Source organism: Cyprinodon tularosa, unplaced genomic scaffold (assembly GCF_016077235.1).
Source record: "Cyprinodon tularosa strain WSP-4 unplaced genomic scaffold, ASM1607723v1 ctg92, whole genome shotgun sequence".
Classification (NCBI taxonomy): domain Eukaryota; kingdom Metazoa; phylum Chordata; class Actinopteri; order Cyprinodontiformes; family Cyprinodontidae; genus Cyprinodon; species Cyprinodon tularosa.
Genome location: NW_024039696.1, coordinates 2272199 through 2288096, shown reverse-complemented (window position 1 = coordinate 2288096; position 15898 = coordinate 2272199). Strand labels below are relative to the sequence as shown.

General features: G+C 40.4%; 2 protein-coding genes across 2 annotated transcripts; one reads left to right on the top strand and one right to left on the bottom strand.

The window, feature by feature from the left end:
• The first annotated feature begins 692 nt into the window (after positions 1-692).
• On the top strand, positions 693-2156 carry stmp1 (short transmembrane mitochondrial protein 1). Its single transcript, XM_038274579.1, has 3 exons — positions 693-854; positions 1159-1212; positions 1658-2156. Exons 1-3 carry the CDS (start codon positions 840-842, stop codon positions 1727-1729), a joined length of 141 nt encoding a protein of 46 aa, XP_038130507.1. The 5' UTR covers positions 693-839; the 3' UTR covers positions 1730-2156.
• A 1574-nt stretch (positions 2157-3730) lies between these two features.
• dhx57 (DEAH (Asp-Glu-Ala-Asp/His) box polypeptide 57) lies at positions 3731-15792 on the bottom strand. The gene is made up of 25 exons (XM_038274574.1): positions 15624-15792; positions 12888-12921; positions 12615-12791; positions 12268-12528; positions 11988-12182; positions 10320-11188; positions 10070-10245; positions 9854-9975; positions 9589-9784; positions 9394-9518; positions 9185-9318; positions 9053-9107; positions 8705-8919; positions 8513-8629; positions 8334-8430; positions 6648-6821; positions 6359-6559; positions 6001-6277; positions 5813-5908; positions 5511-5594; positions 5258-5395; positions 5099-5173; positions 4887-5021; positions 4616-4816; positions 3731-4484 (listed from the first exon to the last, which is right to left on the bottom strand). The coding sequence occupies exons 3-25, from the start codon at positions 12785-12787 to the stop codon at positions 4341-4343; spliced, it is 4260 nt and encodes a 1419-aa protein (XP_038130502.1). The 5' UTR covers positions 12788-12791; positions 12888-12921; positions 15624-15792; the 3' UTR covers positions 3731-4340.
• Between the last annotated feature and the right edge of the window lie 106 nt (positions 15793-15898).

Genomic DNA, 15898 nt, shown 5'->3' with positions numbered 1-15898 from the left:
AACTGGTAAGGAGTGTCAACAACCATTCTTACTCTTCTTCTTTTCTATTATGGCGAATCGCAAGCAACTTTAAGGTGTATACCGCCACCTACCGACATGAGCGTGTAGCAACATTACTTTACATCAATTTCTATTTTTTTAATTTTGTGTTCTGTATATAAATAAATAATGCTTTCCTTAATCTGTGAATATCCTTTATATTTCCATTATTGCCCAATATTCCTTTAAGGCTCCATTCCTGGCCTGTCTTTCCAACCATACGTCTTAATTACTCCCTTTCATGTTCATTAGTTGTACAGTTCATCAGTGCGTGTTCTACATTTTCTTTTCTCCACATCCTTCATATTTGTCATTATTTTTCCTCCCTATTAAATATAAATTGTCATTTAAACAGGTAGACCCACTCTGATGATTATTACTTCTTCCCCCTCTGTTTCTCTCATTAATGATTCTATTTAATATAAATTGTTGTACCTTATATAATCCTCTCCCTTTCTTATCTTCGTTCCACCTCTTTTGCCGTTTCTCCTTTTTTTTTAAACTCTTAATAAGTGAACTACCTTCCCCTTTCCCAAAAGGAACCACCATTGCAACGGCAGAGTAAGAATAGAGCTGGGAGTTGTAGTTCTTAGAGTGGAAACGACCCAAAAGACTACAAATCAGCTGCGATGACTAACGGAAGCGAAGGTCATTTTTCACGCGCATGCGTAGAAGTTGAAAGACGGGCTAGCTTTATCAGTTAGCTGGGTTGGATCATTTAACTTTGACATAACCTCCTCTTTTAAAGCTATCAAGTTTATATAATCGGTGTGTTACTTAATAACTTAAGCAACTTCGTCATGTTACAGTTTTTGGTGAGTTTTGTTTTCTTTTTATGCCAGACATCCTCCGTTTTCCAAGATGCTATCCGTAGCTACCATAGAGTAAATGTTAGCTGTTAGCGCTTCATGCTAATAGATCTGTTAAAGTTACAAAAAACAAGGAGAAAATATCAAGTATATATCAAATATTAAGATGTCAGAAAAGCTCAATAAGATTCAACCAAGTTTGGTTGATTGTGCCTTTCTTATTAACTGTAATAAAACTTATTTTGCGACAACTACCCAAAATAGAGCTGAACAACATCTGCATCTAAATGTATTATTTTTTTCCTTACAGGCTGGTTTCACGTTGGGGAATGTTGTGGGGATGTACCTTGCTCAAAATTATGAAGTAAGCTGTTTCTTAATTTTTATGAATATATTGTTTCTAGATCTTATCACCAACTCCATTGTTTACTTCTTTTTTTTTTTTTTTTTTTTTTACATTTTTTGTGCTTACCTTAAATTCTCTTTTCCTTATTGCCTTTTTAAATCTTCTCTCTTCCTAGTTTATTTCCTTCCTTTCTTACTTACATCCTTCATTCTATACTTCTTATTTCTTCTTTTATATCCTTCCACATTACTCCTTTATTTCTTTTTTGTAGGTTTCCCACCTTTTATTAAATTATCTACCCTTAATGAAACTTTTGATATATTAGACTTAAAATTTTTGTTTGATCAGTATGTATAAAGCCGCTCATCCAGATGAAACCAAGTATTCTTTATCTTATTTGATAATTATGGTGATTTTTACTTAAATAACCAGATTCTAAGTGTGAATTTTGACCTCTGCTTAGGTTCCCAATATAGCCAAGAAAATTGAAGCTTTTAAGAAGGACGTGGAGGCCAAGAAGAAGCCACCAGAGTAACCAAAACAGGATTGTGCAACAAACAAGAGGAGACATCTTCCACTGAGATTATTTATTCCACTGGGTTTCATCGACTCTGTGGGGTTTGCGTTTGCAAATGTCCATTTGTAAATGTGTATAAAAATATAAGTAATTCCAGGACAAGCGTTTCCCACCTCAGTTATAAATCCTTGTTCCCAATGTAGCCTTCCTCATTGAGTAAACAGTGCGGTAACTGGATTTAAAGAATAATGCAGCTAATTGGTGGGAATCACTTCAAGTCCAAGTTGGCGGCACTGGTTGCCTGATTTTTCTGTAATGCAGTGTGATTATTTTGCTTGAAGTGCATTGCGAAAGCTACGCAAAAGCTGCCAAACATTTTGACAAGTGTTGATGAATGCTGTTCTACATCCTTAAGCCTTTAATAAAGTTATAGAAAATGACTTTACAACTCTGTCTCATTATTTTGAGTTTTCACTAAAATCTGTTCTTTCAATAGATGGCACTATTACCCTTTAGTGGTTAGCAGATCGGATCGTTGTTTTTCTTCTTGTTCTTTTGGAGATTTGGCCACCCAAACCCTCTATACTCCAAGCAGTCTGCTGCATTGTGACAGATGTAGCAGAGACTCTCCATGGCTGCAGGGCTGAAGATGTCCACCTCCATCTTGTTGAATTTGGTAGAGCTCCCAATCTTATTGGCAGACTTTGAGCTGAGGAATCTGGGCTTTATGGGTTTGTCAGGAAAGATAATTCGAGGTTATTTTTCTCTATATACAATAACAGGCTTTATCAAAATAATAGAAAAAAACTTAAAATACTAAGATAATGAGATACTTTTATATATCTGGAAGACGCATGATATACATACCATGAGATACTTTTAATATTAAAAAATATGTGAAGAAAATTATCTCTTACCAGTGGGCTTGGCACATTTTATGGTGGCAACCAAACGGGTCCTGGTGAGAAGCGATAACCCATGTGTTTGCATCCTGTTGGCTTGGAGACCGCAGAGGCGGTGTGGAATCCTTCAACCTCTGCACTGTTTCTGTGGAGACAATTTAATGTGAAATAAATCCACAACTCTCTTAGGAAAACAAACCTGATGAGTTTAATTAGAATTTGGTGAAAAACATTCATTGGTTTTAGGTATGCTGATGTATCCACTCCTAAAACTATAGGCTTTGTTTCATACAAAAGCTATTTTGTTCTCTTTTAATGAGGCAAATGAAGAGAAAATCTGTTCTTTAAACCTTTAGTTTAGCATCAATCTATTTCTATGTAAACATGCACTGTTAATAAAAGCTGAGCAGCACTGATCAAAAAAAAAAAATTATTCCTAGATAAAAAAAGGACTTTTTTTTTAATGGTTTCTCAAATTTATTCATAAAACAGGGTTCACCCTAATAGGCTTTGACAGTCTTTGCTGTGAGGTTTTACTGGTAAGTTGGTTTCCTTTTTTTCAATCTGATGCATATCAGTGAATAAAGGGATAACATGTTTTTATATTATACATTTCAATGTGGAATGCGGAAATTCTCCTAACTAAACTTTGCCACATGAAAAGAATTGTAAAGCCTGAGGAAAAAAAAAAAAAGTGAAAAATATATATTTTTCAGATTAAAATAAAAAATAAACAGACCCGAGTCTGCATATCCATGTTTACATTCCGAAGTTTATTTTGCTGTTATGCACGATATGCAAAATAACTAATTGCTGATTTGTTGCAGCAAAAACTGTTCTATTGGGTTTTAGTTTTGAATTTGATAAATAGATAAAAGAAATGAGTGTGTTTGCAAATACTGAAAAAATAGGCTTCTCACCTGCAGCTTAGACTTTACTGAAATGAATCAGGGTTTGTTTTCCGTTTCATTTGCTGGTATTTAAGCTAACCACAAAAAATAAAAAAATACATTTCTTTAATGTCTTAATTCTGACAGTTTGCTTAGGTGATGCATTCAATTACAGAATGTTTTTTTGAAATTCGTATTTAGCCTTTTTTTTTTGCCGGCTCGATGTATTTGTAAAGCAGATAAACCTCAAAGCTTTATTTGCAAGGAACTGTTGAGTGGATTTTATCGCTTGCAAAAACAACAGTTGTCTTTAGAAACAGACACCGTCTCCCGCCTTCACTCCAAAACCTTTCCATTCACATAATAAAGTGTAATTATGACAGAAAAATACATTCAGCAGATTTAAAAAAACATCTCAACGCCATGCAGCAGCTCTTGGATCACTCAGTCGTGCAGTACAAATACACATTTGCATGCAGTCACATAAAAAAAAAATGAAGAAAATCCAATATGGATCCAAGAAAACAGTGTTGTGTTACACACAACCCAAAATAAAACTGCTGTTTACAAAGTTTACTTGACATCAAGTGCAGGAAAACAGTGCATGGAATCAAAACATGAAAGATAAATAAATAAGACTTCATCATCTGCATAGGTGTTTTTTTTTTTAAAGCATTTTTTCCCCTTTATGCAGTAACATAAATTCATGCATCCAATGTCTTAATTAGTGAAGTAAAATACCAGAGTTTCCCTTTGACAATATATTTATTTATAGTCCATGGCAGAGCTCCACACATTTAAGCCCTTAGGGGGATCGTGAGGCTTCCAGCTGGAGAGTTACTGAGTGGTTATAAGTTGGACGATCATGCGGATGATGCGAGAACCCCGGGGACAGGTGCATAGGTCCATGCTTGGGTTCCTGATTTTATCTTCCAGCAGCTGGTCCAGCTCCCAGCGCAGCTCCTTCACCAGCTCAGCCACCTGGGAAACACAAACGATGGTTGGTTGGTAGAGATCTTAACTTTTTGAGAGGATCTGAACGGGATTCAACACCCAAGTTCTAAGCAGGGGAGAAAAGAAAATGTTTAAGCTGTATGAAGGTGATCTGGGACCTGATGCGAAGCTGCAGCGAATCGGATCCACCCGTCATCCAGGGAGATGACAAACTCTCCTTTGTGCAGCTCCACGTTGACCTGACCCCCTCCGAACAGCACCAGCGGGTAGACGGACACCATGCTGCAGTCCCTGATGAAAATGCGGCTCGTCTTTACCTTCTCGTGGTAAACCAGGTAGGGACTGTCATAGTGGCGGACCTAAGAGAGGAAAGAATATTATTACATTTTCCTGAATGGGAAACAGTCGTTTCGTGAAGCCCCAGCTCACCGTGTAGTTAACAGACGATGGGTGAACGTGGACGCAGCCGTCGTTCTTGGTCACGAAGCGCAGCTCGTTGGCTTTCGGTTGCATCTTCATTGCTCCCTTGCTGGTCATCTTGTAATTCCCCTGAGGTGCCCGTACCTGGATCAAAAGAGGGATCAAGCGTCACTTCATTGTGAAATCGCTGCTATGAGCTGAGATTTGAAAAGGTGATTCACCTGGACGACGTTTGGATAGAGAGCTGCACACAGCATTGCAGACATCAGACGGATGTTATCCGAATTAAGGTTGGCCTAGGAGGGAGAATATGACAAGCCTTAAAGGTGCTGTTCACTTTTTAGACAAAATAATAAATTCAGTGAGTATATATGGTTCACCTCAGGTCCAGTAGCCTCTAAAACACCATCCGTTCCCTTTGAGGAAAGACGTTCAATAACTCTGGCCCTCAATCCCTCCTTAATGAAGCCGATGTCCGACAGCAGCTCTGCAAACTGTCTCTTCAGGCTGGCGATCTCCTGAATGGGGCACGCCGTTGAAGATTTGGAGGTTTACAAAAGGATTTCACATTATGAACAACACATTTATCTGTAAAGATTGCTTTGATCTGAGGCTCTGCTGCTACTTTCCCACCTGTAAACTGCGCCAGGACAGGAAGTTCTCCCTACAGTAGAGGAACCCGGCCTGGTTACCGTTCTTTGCAGCGCAGCACCAACCCTGCCAGGGACAGAGATGATCCGTCACACGGCTTCTAAGTAAAACTTCGCACACTACTACAGACAGCAAGAGAAATCATGGAAAACAGACTAATAATTCTACAGGATAGAAAATGATTGGAGGAGTCACTGAGAGAATTAAAGAACATGGAATTCATCTTTTTAAAGACAATCTGTAAACAGAAATAAAGATAATCAGATTGTGAGCAAAGTCGGTACCTTGTATGCTTGTAACAAAGCCAGATGGTCACTGTTAGCCAATGAGAAGGCAAGCTTCTTCTCGCCAGCTTCCTCTCTCTTATCCCACGGAGACACCTGGAAACATTGCACATGTCCAAACCTCTTATAATGAACTCAAAATGACAGTACTAAATAAAATATAGATCTAGAGTGTCATGTTTGCTTACAAATGGAGATTTAAAGGCCAGACTGGCGGCGATGGTAAGCGCCGGGTCAAGGCAGCGAAAAATGGCGCCAAACAGCATCAGTTTTCCTATGCGCACGTCGACAGGCAGGCAGGCCAGGTGGTAGCCCAGCGGGGTCAGCTTCTCATCTGCGGTCAGAGCACCCAGGTCCTGGAGGCGCTGCCTGGCAGCGTCCAGGCTGCCTTCAGCCGGGGGCTCGATGAGCCGAGAGAAGACCGACTCCAGCGGCTGTTCGGCAAACAAATCCAGGATCTTAATTCTGTCAAAGAAATGAGAAAAAAGTGGTTTCACATCATAAATCCTCTAAGTGAAGGCAAACGGTGTTGGGTGAGGACGCTACCGGAGGCAGAGCTGCTCCAGAGGGACTCTCTGGATCTCAGGCAGCTGCTGTTCAGCCAGCTGGTGGTGGAAGCAGTGGCTTGTGAAGAGATGGAAGCAAACCCCAGATGCCACGCGACCTGCTCGACCTTTCCTCTGCAGCGCGTTGGCTCTGGACACCCACGAGTCCTCCAGGCTCTCCATGCTTTTGGATGCGTCGTACCTGAGAACAAGCAGCACAGCATGGAACCGTCTCAGACCATTTTAGCGAGGATTAAGTGCGATTAATCTAAGGGAAATGCACAGCTGACCTCTTTTCCTTCATCTTGCCAGAGTCAATGACGTAAACCACGTCGTCGATGGTGACGGAGGTCTCAGCGATGTTGGTGGAGATGATGATCTTCGTGACGCCCTCAGGAGGGCGGCTGAAGACGGCCTGCTGCTCCTCGTTGGATAAGGTTGAATGGAGGGGGTACACCACACACCTGACAGGTGGGACAAACGCAGCAGGTGTTGCATCTGCAAACTAATGAGCTTCATTTTCCTTTTTCACGAGTGGACTATCATGTAGTTCTCCAAAGGCCTTAAAATTAATCTTTTTATTGCAGGAGCTATTATCTTAAATACAAAATAAGCACAGGACAGGACAGCTTCTCTTTTCTTTATTTGATTTGATATAAAGATTTTCTAAAAGACTGAGGCTGTATCCTGTTTGTCAACTCATTTAAAATGGCGTGACCACTATATAGTGCCCTATATAGTGGCTACGCTATTTTTAATGAGTGTCTGAACGTCTAGTGGATGAATGAGTAGTGGACTCGAAATTTTCCACAATGAAAAGTATAGGGTTGGGAATTAATAAGATTTTCACGATTCCGATTTCCTTATCGATTCTGTAAAACAATTCGATTCCTTATTGATTTTGTGAAACGATTAGATTCTTTATCGATTCTCTTATCAGTTCTGTGAAACAATGAACTTGGTAAGTGCACGGTGACATTCGTCTACCTTCGCCTGGGAGATTCTATTTCTGCCTGACTCTAAGAAAACAGAAGGCAGTGAACGGGAGCTGCCAGCCTCTGAGCCAGCCAGGCTACCCGTCTCATCCCAGTCATCTAAATCTAATGGAGAAGGCATCCGTTTAATGAAAAAGCATCACTGTAGCATTACTGGAAATAAACTCATCTCCCCCTGATTTAAATAAAAGTGCATCACCTTTCTCTCGCTCCATGACCTGTGGAGCAACTTCGTAGCATGTTTCGTTACATCCATTGCAATAGCTACAAATCATGTAAGAATTCCAGCTACCAGTAGTTCTAATTAAAAATTTTAACAATGAAGGGCTGGATTAACGAGACAGGCACATTCCCTTAATAACCCCAAAGAGAGGTAGGAAATGGGTTTATTTCTAGAAATGTCATATGATTTACTAGGAACCATATTAAGCACAGCCAGTTATATAAAACTAGCTACTTTCCACCAGAGTTGCCTTCCATGCTGGTCGTAACTTTAGCTTATTTCCATAAGCATCAAAAACCATTTGTTCAAATGTATGCCATGTTGTGTGCGCAGGTGTTGCTGCATGTTGGATGTATTTCCTCCCGCGGATGTAATTGCCACTTTGCAATGATGGTTAAGCACCTTGTTGCCATCTTTCTCTTTCTTAAAATTAAGCCAAACTTTCGATCGCTTTGACCGCTTTTGTTTTGCTCTTCTAGACTTACGCCTGGTCACGTCGTACTTGCTTACTGTATGCTGTGTGCGTTACTTGTGCAAAAAACGTGACTTAAGTCGTGCTGCCCAGAGCTAGGCTCTGGTGCTGCCTAGAATCGTTACGGGAAGACTTTTTTTTAATCAAATAATAAGTTAAGCCAAAGCACAAAAAGTGAATCTTTTTGAATGTTTTCCACAGATCTTTACCAGAGGTGATGTTAAATATACCAGCAGTGTTACTGTAAACCTTAACTTTTCCATTAATTGGTATAAAACTCACAAACCTTGATGTTCGCCTGTTGTTAAAAATCCTGTTGGACTGCAGCTGCTCATAGAGCATTTTAATCTCAGCCAGACCCGGCAGGAACACCAACACCGCACCTGCAATAAAACCAATAAGGAATTTTAGATACCTGGTTTCTACAGAGTGTCTGGATATAACCTTAGTGTGATGAAGTCTTACCTGGTGGGTAGCTGTGTTTTCCATCCACTATCCACTCCAGCAGACTCTCCACCAAGTCCGTGTTGATCTTGTCCAGGTCCATCGCAGCAATAGTTTTAAGGACAGACCTTTTCGTATCTACATAAGCAAAAGCAGATATTAAACCTGAGGTGTGATTTAACAGCGCAGAAGGCTCACTTCTTCTGAACTCACCTTTATATCGAACTGTGAGCTCCTGCAGGTTGAGCTGCTGGTCTGGAACAGAGTCTTTAACAAAGTCTTTCTTATAGAAAGACATGAAGTTCCACACGTCATCGCCTAAATCGTCCACCATGTTCCTCGGATCACCTTTACCTCCTCGCCCACTCGTGGAAGACGAATTTTGTTTCCCTGAGCATAAATACGGGCTGCCGTCCTCGATGACATAGCTGGAGACGCATCAGAAAGGATTGCCACACATTTTTATTTCAATATTTTCTCAGACTTCTTTCCCAAACTCATCAAGTCCAAAAATGTTGAATCGAATTTCAGTTTAATTAGAAGAGAAGGGGAAGTCGTTACCCAGTTTTAGCGATGGCGTCTTCAAGGAAAAACTGGTCAACAGGGAAAGTACGTCCTGGAGAAGAAGAAGGTGGATTAAACTGATGAATGAGAAGCGGCGCCATGTTTTTTACTGCATATCAGAGTGAGTACCCGGTATATGGATGGTGGGACAGTTGTAGAAATACTCTGAGAAGAGGTTGGCGTTAAGGGTGGCGCTCATTAAAATAATCTTCAGGTCTTGCCTCTTTGTAATTAGATCCTTTAGCACCAACAGTAGGAAGTCACTGCATGTGAAAACAAACAGATGAAGATTAAAAAACGTTACAGTTTTTGCATATAGAGGCGTCTGAATAGCTGACCTTTCTTCCGTTCTTTCGTGCACCTCGTCCACGATAACATGCGAGACGCCCCTGAGGTCGGCGTCGCCCTCCAGTCTTCTGAGCAGCACGCCTGTGGTGCAGTACAGCAGCCTGGTGGCCGACGTCTGGTAAAAAATGTCGGGGAGTCAGGAAGCAGTTTTTTTACGAGAGATATCAGCCGGCACGTGTGCATACCCTGACGCTCTCCAGGCGGATCTGGTAGCCCACAGAATTCCCCAGAGACTCGGCGCGCTCCTGTGCGACTCTCTGAGCCACGGAGATGGCAGAAATACGGCGAGGCTGGGTGCAGATGATGTTGGCCACGTCTGGGGCGGGGCCGCACAGAGAGGCGTCCAGGATGAACTGAGGAATCTGAGTGGTTTTACCACACCTGCAGGGGATAAAAGGTTTAAAGAACAGAAAAAGAAGAGACTAACTGAGCTTTTATTGGATCACCTACCCCGTCATTCCACTGACCACCAGAACCTGACACCTGTTCAGCTCATCAAGGATTTGCTCTTTTTCTTGCCAAGCTGGAAGGCTCCTCCGCTGCTCCAGCATGGATTTAAAGCGCCTAGAAGACTGAATTAGAGATAAAAAAAAAATAAAAAATAAGACTTCAGGATCCAAATTTACATATAATGTTAGGAAGATTTTTTTTCCCCAGTAGATCAACCTGTTTTCTCTGGAATTCCCGACACAGCTTGGCATTTTCCGGCAGAAGGTTCTCCACCCTCTGACTGTGCTTGCTCTCCATCTTCTTCCTCAGGTTGACGTAGCTCTCCGTCTCGACTGGGACAGCTGCAACCTCCACCTCCTCTTCAGGCTCCTCTGCCTCTCCGTTCTCTTTCACTAAAAGAAAAACAGGAAGCGTCATTATATAGAGGTGAAAAAAAGTCAGATATCTGGGCTTCTTGATGACTCACCATCTGATGTTTTCTGGGTAGCAGGTGGGGCGGCCCTCCTGCTGTTTGCGCTGCTACTCCTGCTCTCCTCTGAGGCGCCGCTCCTCACACTCTTACTCTTTGCGATGGACAGAGAGGTCGGTTGTGGTACCAACATGGGGGGAGGCGTGCTGTATTTGTGATGGCTGAGAGCTAGAAGCTCCTTCATGCTGAGCTCATCCTCGCATAAGGTGATCAGGGTGTAAACGACAGGCTCGCCGCTTTTCGCCGCAGACAGCGCCTCTTCGAACAACCTCTCGGTGACACAGAGTCTCCCTGCAGCTCCAACGGACTCATCATTGGTGCTGAAAGCCACTATCGGAGCCTGATGAGGATAACGGCTTCCTTTAGGGAAGCGGACCTCCAGTTCATATTCTGGAGGGGAATAGCTGCTGATGCCAGGCATGCTTGGGCCATTCAGGTCCGAGGAACCAGTCACAGACTTTTCCTTTTCTGGGAGTTCGTGCCTGAACCGACATTTGTCGCCGAAGCGGCAGCCGCTGTCTTTTAGGTAGAATTTGCAGACCTCACGGCTCTTTTTGCTCACAGCTGCTCTGGCGTTTTTAGCTGGTTTCTCTAAGAGGAACGGCACATCCAAAGAAACCGTCCACACAGAGTTGGCGATTCGCTCCGTGAAGCGCTCTCCGTAAATAGCAGCAAGCGCCAGGGCTTCCTCCTGCCTCTGGCTCAGGCATTCATCTATCGGCACCCCCTGGAGGTCATCAGGGAAAACTGCTTTCTGTCCATAGCGTTCACTGAAGACTTGAAGGAGGAGCTGCTCCAAGGTCGCCCCAAATTCTCCTCCACCGGACTCCAGAGCCTGTTTGGCTCTCTGTCTGTCAAAGCCATATCTTTATAGCGGGAAAACAAAAACATTACTGAAAATAAATTACAACAATGTTCTTCAGTGAAGCTTAGACCAGGAGTTTGCATCAGAGAAGCCATTTTATTTATCAGTCCTGCAAAATAAAACATGTTCTGAGCCACAAATGTTACATAACTTCTAAAAATAAGACCATATATTTGATAAATATCTGCTTGACTGCCATTTTATGTGAAAGGATTTAAAATAAAAGCATTGATAGCTTTAAAAAAAAGAGGATAAATACAGCTGGGATATTGATATTTATGGAAATTGTGTTTGAAATAAAAATAACATTTCAATCCTGGTCTCAAGAATAATAAATTTATATAAATATAAGCATCTTTTAGTGTCAAATTGTAGTGGAAATTTAGTGTGAATATCCAATAAATATTGGAATTTTTATATCTTTATTTTAAAACATTGTTTTTAATTAAAGTCAATTAAAGTAAAAGGTCCAAAGAGCAACACCTTGCAGACTCTTTTTCAAATTCATTGAGAGACTACAGTAACTCAGTTCTTTGCTCAAATGGAAGCACAAATTTAACAAAATATAGTTTAATTTTGAAAGAAAGATGGAAAGGCACAAGGTAAACAGGACAGCAGGAAGAAACGGAAGCAGCGAAGGAAACAAAGAAGAAACATGCAAGGTAGAAAGTGACTAATGAAATATGCAGCTTTAGATAATTATGCATTAAATAACATGCATTGAAACCCAGATACAGGAGCAGTAGTGGTTTTTGGCCTTAATTGAGCTTTAAAGATCATGAGAGCCATCATGTGATTACCTGCAGAGTTTTCCGATGGCAAATAAAGAAATGATGGGTTCAGGTGTGGGGCGTTCCTCCTCCTCTGGGTCATAAGCAGGGCTCTCTGCTCGCTCCACAGGCTCATCATTGGTGACCCAAAACTGGCCTTCATCACGGTGGTCCAGTTCATCAAATTCCTCATCCTCCTTATCTGAATAATCGGAGCCAGTATCACTGAAGAAAAAAAGAGCCAAAAAAATGATTTTCATTACCCTTTTTCTAATTGATTAAAAATGCACGTTTAGAAGGGTTTGCTCACTCGTAAGGCTCATCAAAATCCTGCGTCTGTAGTTCCCGCAGTAACTCCTTCAGCTTTTCTTGGTTGTCACTGGTCATATGGATCCTCTGTAAGGGCATGCTGCTGGTCTCTGGCCTATTGCCATTGCCTGGTTTTGGAGGGATCCTGGTATTCACCAAGGACCTGGGGAGAGGCTTTCTATCACTTCTTAATCCCCTTCCTCGTCCTTCGTCTCTCCCCCTGGCACGGCTGCCACCGCCACCGCCGCGTCCTTTTGGAGCTCTGAGGGGAAAGAGGTAGGTTTAAATAAAAGAAAAAACTAAATTAAGTATGAAAGCAGTATAGATTTCTCAGTTGTGCCTTATTACCTGCTGGAACGAGACGGTCCAAAATCAAGGCTGAAATCATCATCATCATCGTCCCAGCGAGCAGCTCCTCCTCCCTTCCGACTTCCACCTCCACCGCCTCCTCCACCTCCTCTTGGCTTGTTAAACCTTCCTCCTCCTCTGTTTGGCTTCCCTCCTCTTCTCCTTGCATTCATCTTTCTGGTCAGAAAACACAAGCAGTCCAGTCACACTCTATTCCTGAGCTTTACTACCAGCAAAATGCTAAAAATAAACTCCCTTAAACTTTAAACAAACCTTCAGTCAGTGCTCCTTCATGGCTGTGAACCATCTGTGAACAGAGACAGAAAAAGAAGAGCAGATCAGATGTGTGTATTCTCAGCTTCAAGAGCAGAAAAGTAGGCTATAATCCTCAAAACGGGAGACGAGAAAGCTGACGGACACAGAGCCGGGCAGAGCGAGACAGCTACTGTAAAGGCACGTCGGAGCAGAGAGTCGCTAATAGCTGAGGGGGGATTTCAATTCAAGTGCAAAGCAATGAGATGGTGGCGGACACACAGCGCTGTTGGCTGCAATTATGCAATCAAACTGCAGAGTAACAATCCCAGCAGGGCCGTTCGGTCCGGAGGCAATGCGGCTGCTGAGGCGTATTATTAGCCAAAGAGCTAAAAGTGAGCATCATGGGGGCATGTTAGAAATACTACAAATTGTAAGAAAGTCAGATATGGGCCACTTAACATTTTGTCACATCCTTTGTTTTTTCTGGGTCTGTTTTGAAAGAGACGTTTCAAACAGGTTTTCCTTCTCCCAGTTGTGAATTCTCCACAGCGAGCTTTTAACTCCACAGTACCATCACCTCACGATGTACAGCAGATTATCCACACTTATATATACATTTAAAAAAAAAAAGATTTAATCATCAAACATTTCATTCCATGATAATTTTTTTTAATATGTTTTTTTAAATGGCTAAAATCCAATCAGTTCTACATTGTTTACAGAAAGACAAAAATATTTTGTGTTGGGCTAGTGGTTAGAGCAGTGCGCTTGTGCTCTGAGAAGGTTGCAAGAACCCAGTTGGATCCCCACAGTCTACGATCTGGGTTCCTGAGCAAGGCCCTTAACTCCCCAAGGGGATGGGTTAATTGCAGAGGTAAATTTCTCCAGTGTAAGATCAATAAAGTTAAATTATTATAATTATTATTATTATTATATATTAAAAAAAATGACATATGATTTGTAATTGTCATTACAGCAGACTGCAGAAATATCAGGAAAAATATAAATTTCAAGGCTATTATATATAGGGGTGGGTATTTTCGCCAAACTCCTGAATCGATTCGATTTTGATTCATACAGGTCTAAATCGATTCATTTCGATTCGATCTGTTTTTACAATTATAAAAGTGGTTCAACTGTGTTTCAAAATACTCATGTATTTAGTTTTTTCCTGTCACATTAAACACAAATTGCAAACTTGTAAATCAGACAGTTTAAACATGAGATGTGAACAAAACTGTCCCAAAAGTGCAAACTTGTTTGTGAAAAGTGAAAAAGTGTAGGCTCACTCGAGCAAGCAGACGTGACACAGCAGACATGCATGAGCTGCATTATCTTCAATGCACAAACCATATTTTCAGTGTTGTCTGTAACAACTACAGGGTGTTTTCTGGTCATCCCCCATTTGTTAATGTCTTCAGTAAACCTGTTGGGTATATTTGCAGCTGTCTGACTTGAAGTAATCTTGAGCGCATCTTTCCTGCTTATTTGAATGTGAACGTCACACGGGTGACTACAAAAGGAATCGATCTCATTCCCTAGACATTGATTTTGCAAAAATGTAAAGGAACCGATTAAATCAATTTTTTTTACACAGCCCTAATTTTTTATATATATATATATATATATATATATATATATATATATATATATATATATATATATATATATATATATATATATATATAAAATATATATATTTATAGTATTAACTTTTTTAGCTGTATTATTGTATGCTTCTTCCTGAAAGTGTGCAGCATTTTGGAGAGGAATGGTGATCCTTAAAAATCTATAATAAGACTAACTAAAACACACAGTTAAAGATGAAAAGTTTTACCCCACTTAGAGCCTTTGTGGATATCAACAATCTTGTTTTCCAATGTTTCCTCACTATTAATTAACAAAAAAAAGTATTAGATGTTTATGTTATACATATATTTTGCTTTTATAAAATAAATCAATCCCTATTGGCTTTAAATCAAGACCATGTTGATGCTTTCTAATAACTTGATGTTTCAATATGCCCCAATTTCAAATAGTAAGGATGTCATTTAAGATTTAGTCTATAAAACATTCCCTTTAGAACTTAAAATTGACCTAAAGCCTGTTTCAAAATTAAAAGAAAGAAAAATAAATAGTGTTATGGAGACGAGCTTCTCTTTTGACTTTCTTTTTGATTTAGCACTTTGTCACCTAGTAGAGAAGCTAATTTTGTTTTGTATTTTCTTAAGAACAATAACAAGCGTTTTTAAAATGGCGATGGGATGTTATTATACAACTATATGTCACCATATTCTATATATATCAAAGATCCTCTTAACAAGTAACAGAAAAATAGTGTAGAAGTTATCAGAAAAAATAAAACCGAAGTAAATCAGAAGTGGCAGTAGATCATTATATCACAGGGCCCTTAGTTCCTCTAAATATGTAGCCATAAAGATACATTAAGTGATACGCAATAGTTTTTTCTTCTACTCAGGAACAAAACGATTTGTTAAAGAGCATGAAATAAAGGTAGCAACTGACCAGGGAACTCCACCATCTTTGTTAGCTAACAAGCTAAAGCTAGCAAGCTCACTTCTAACTTCTACTGTACCTAGTTGTTACAGGTTTCTCCCACAGAATTCTCCCATTTCACAGTTAAGATAACAAATAACCTCCGATATATATCATTAACGATAAAACTGAATATAAACATTTTTATAAATAATAACTTTTGATAAATGAACACCTTAAAAGCTGCTACTTACTCACCAAGCTCACCCAGCTTTTCCATTGGACCAAGTTCCGAGTTCACGCTTTGCTTTTCCGGTTCTTTTGTTGCGTAAGAAGAGTTTTAAAATACAATAAATTATTATTATTTACCACTAGACAAGCATAGCACTTTTATCTATTAATACGAAAAAAAATCCTATAAATTATTAATTTTCCTCGTTGAGGGGGCGGGGTCTTGAATGCAGACAGTGGAAATAGCGTGGTGTACGTCATTACGTCATAGGATATCTCTTTAGTGCCGCCTCGTACATGTT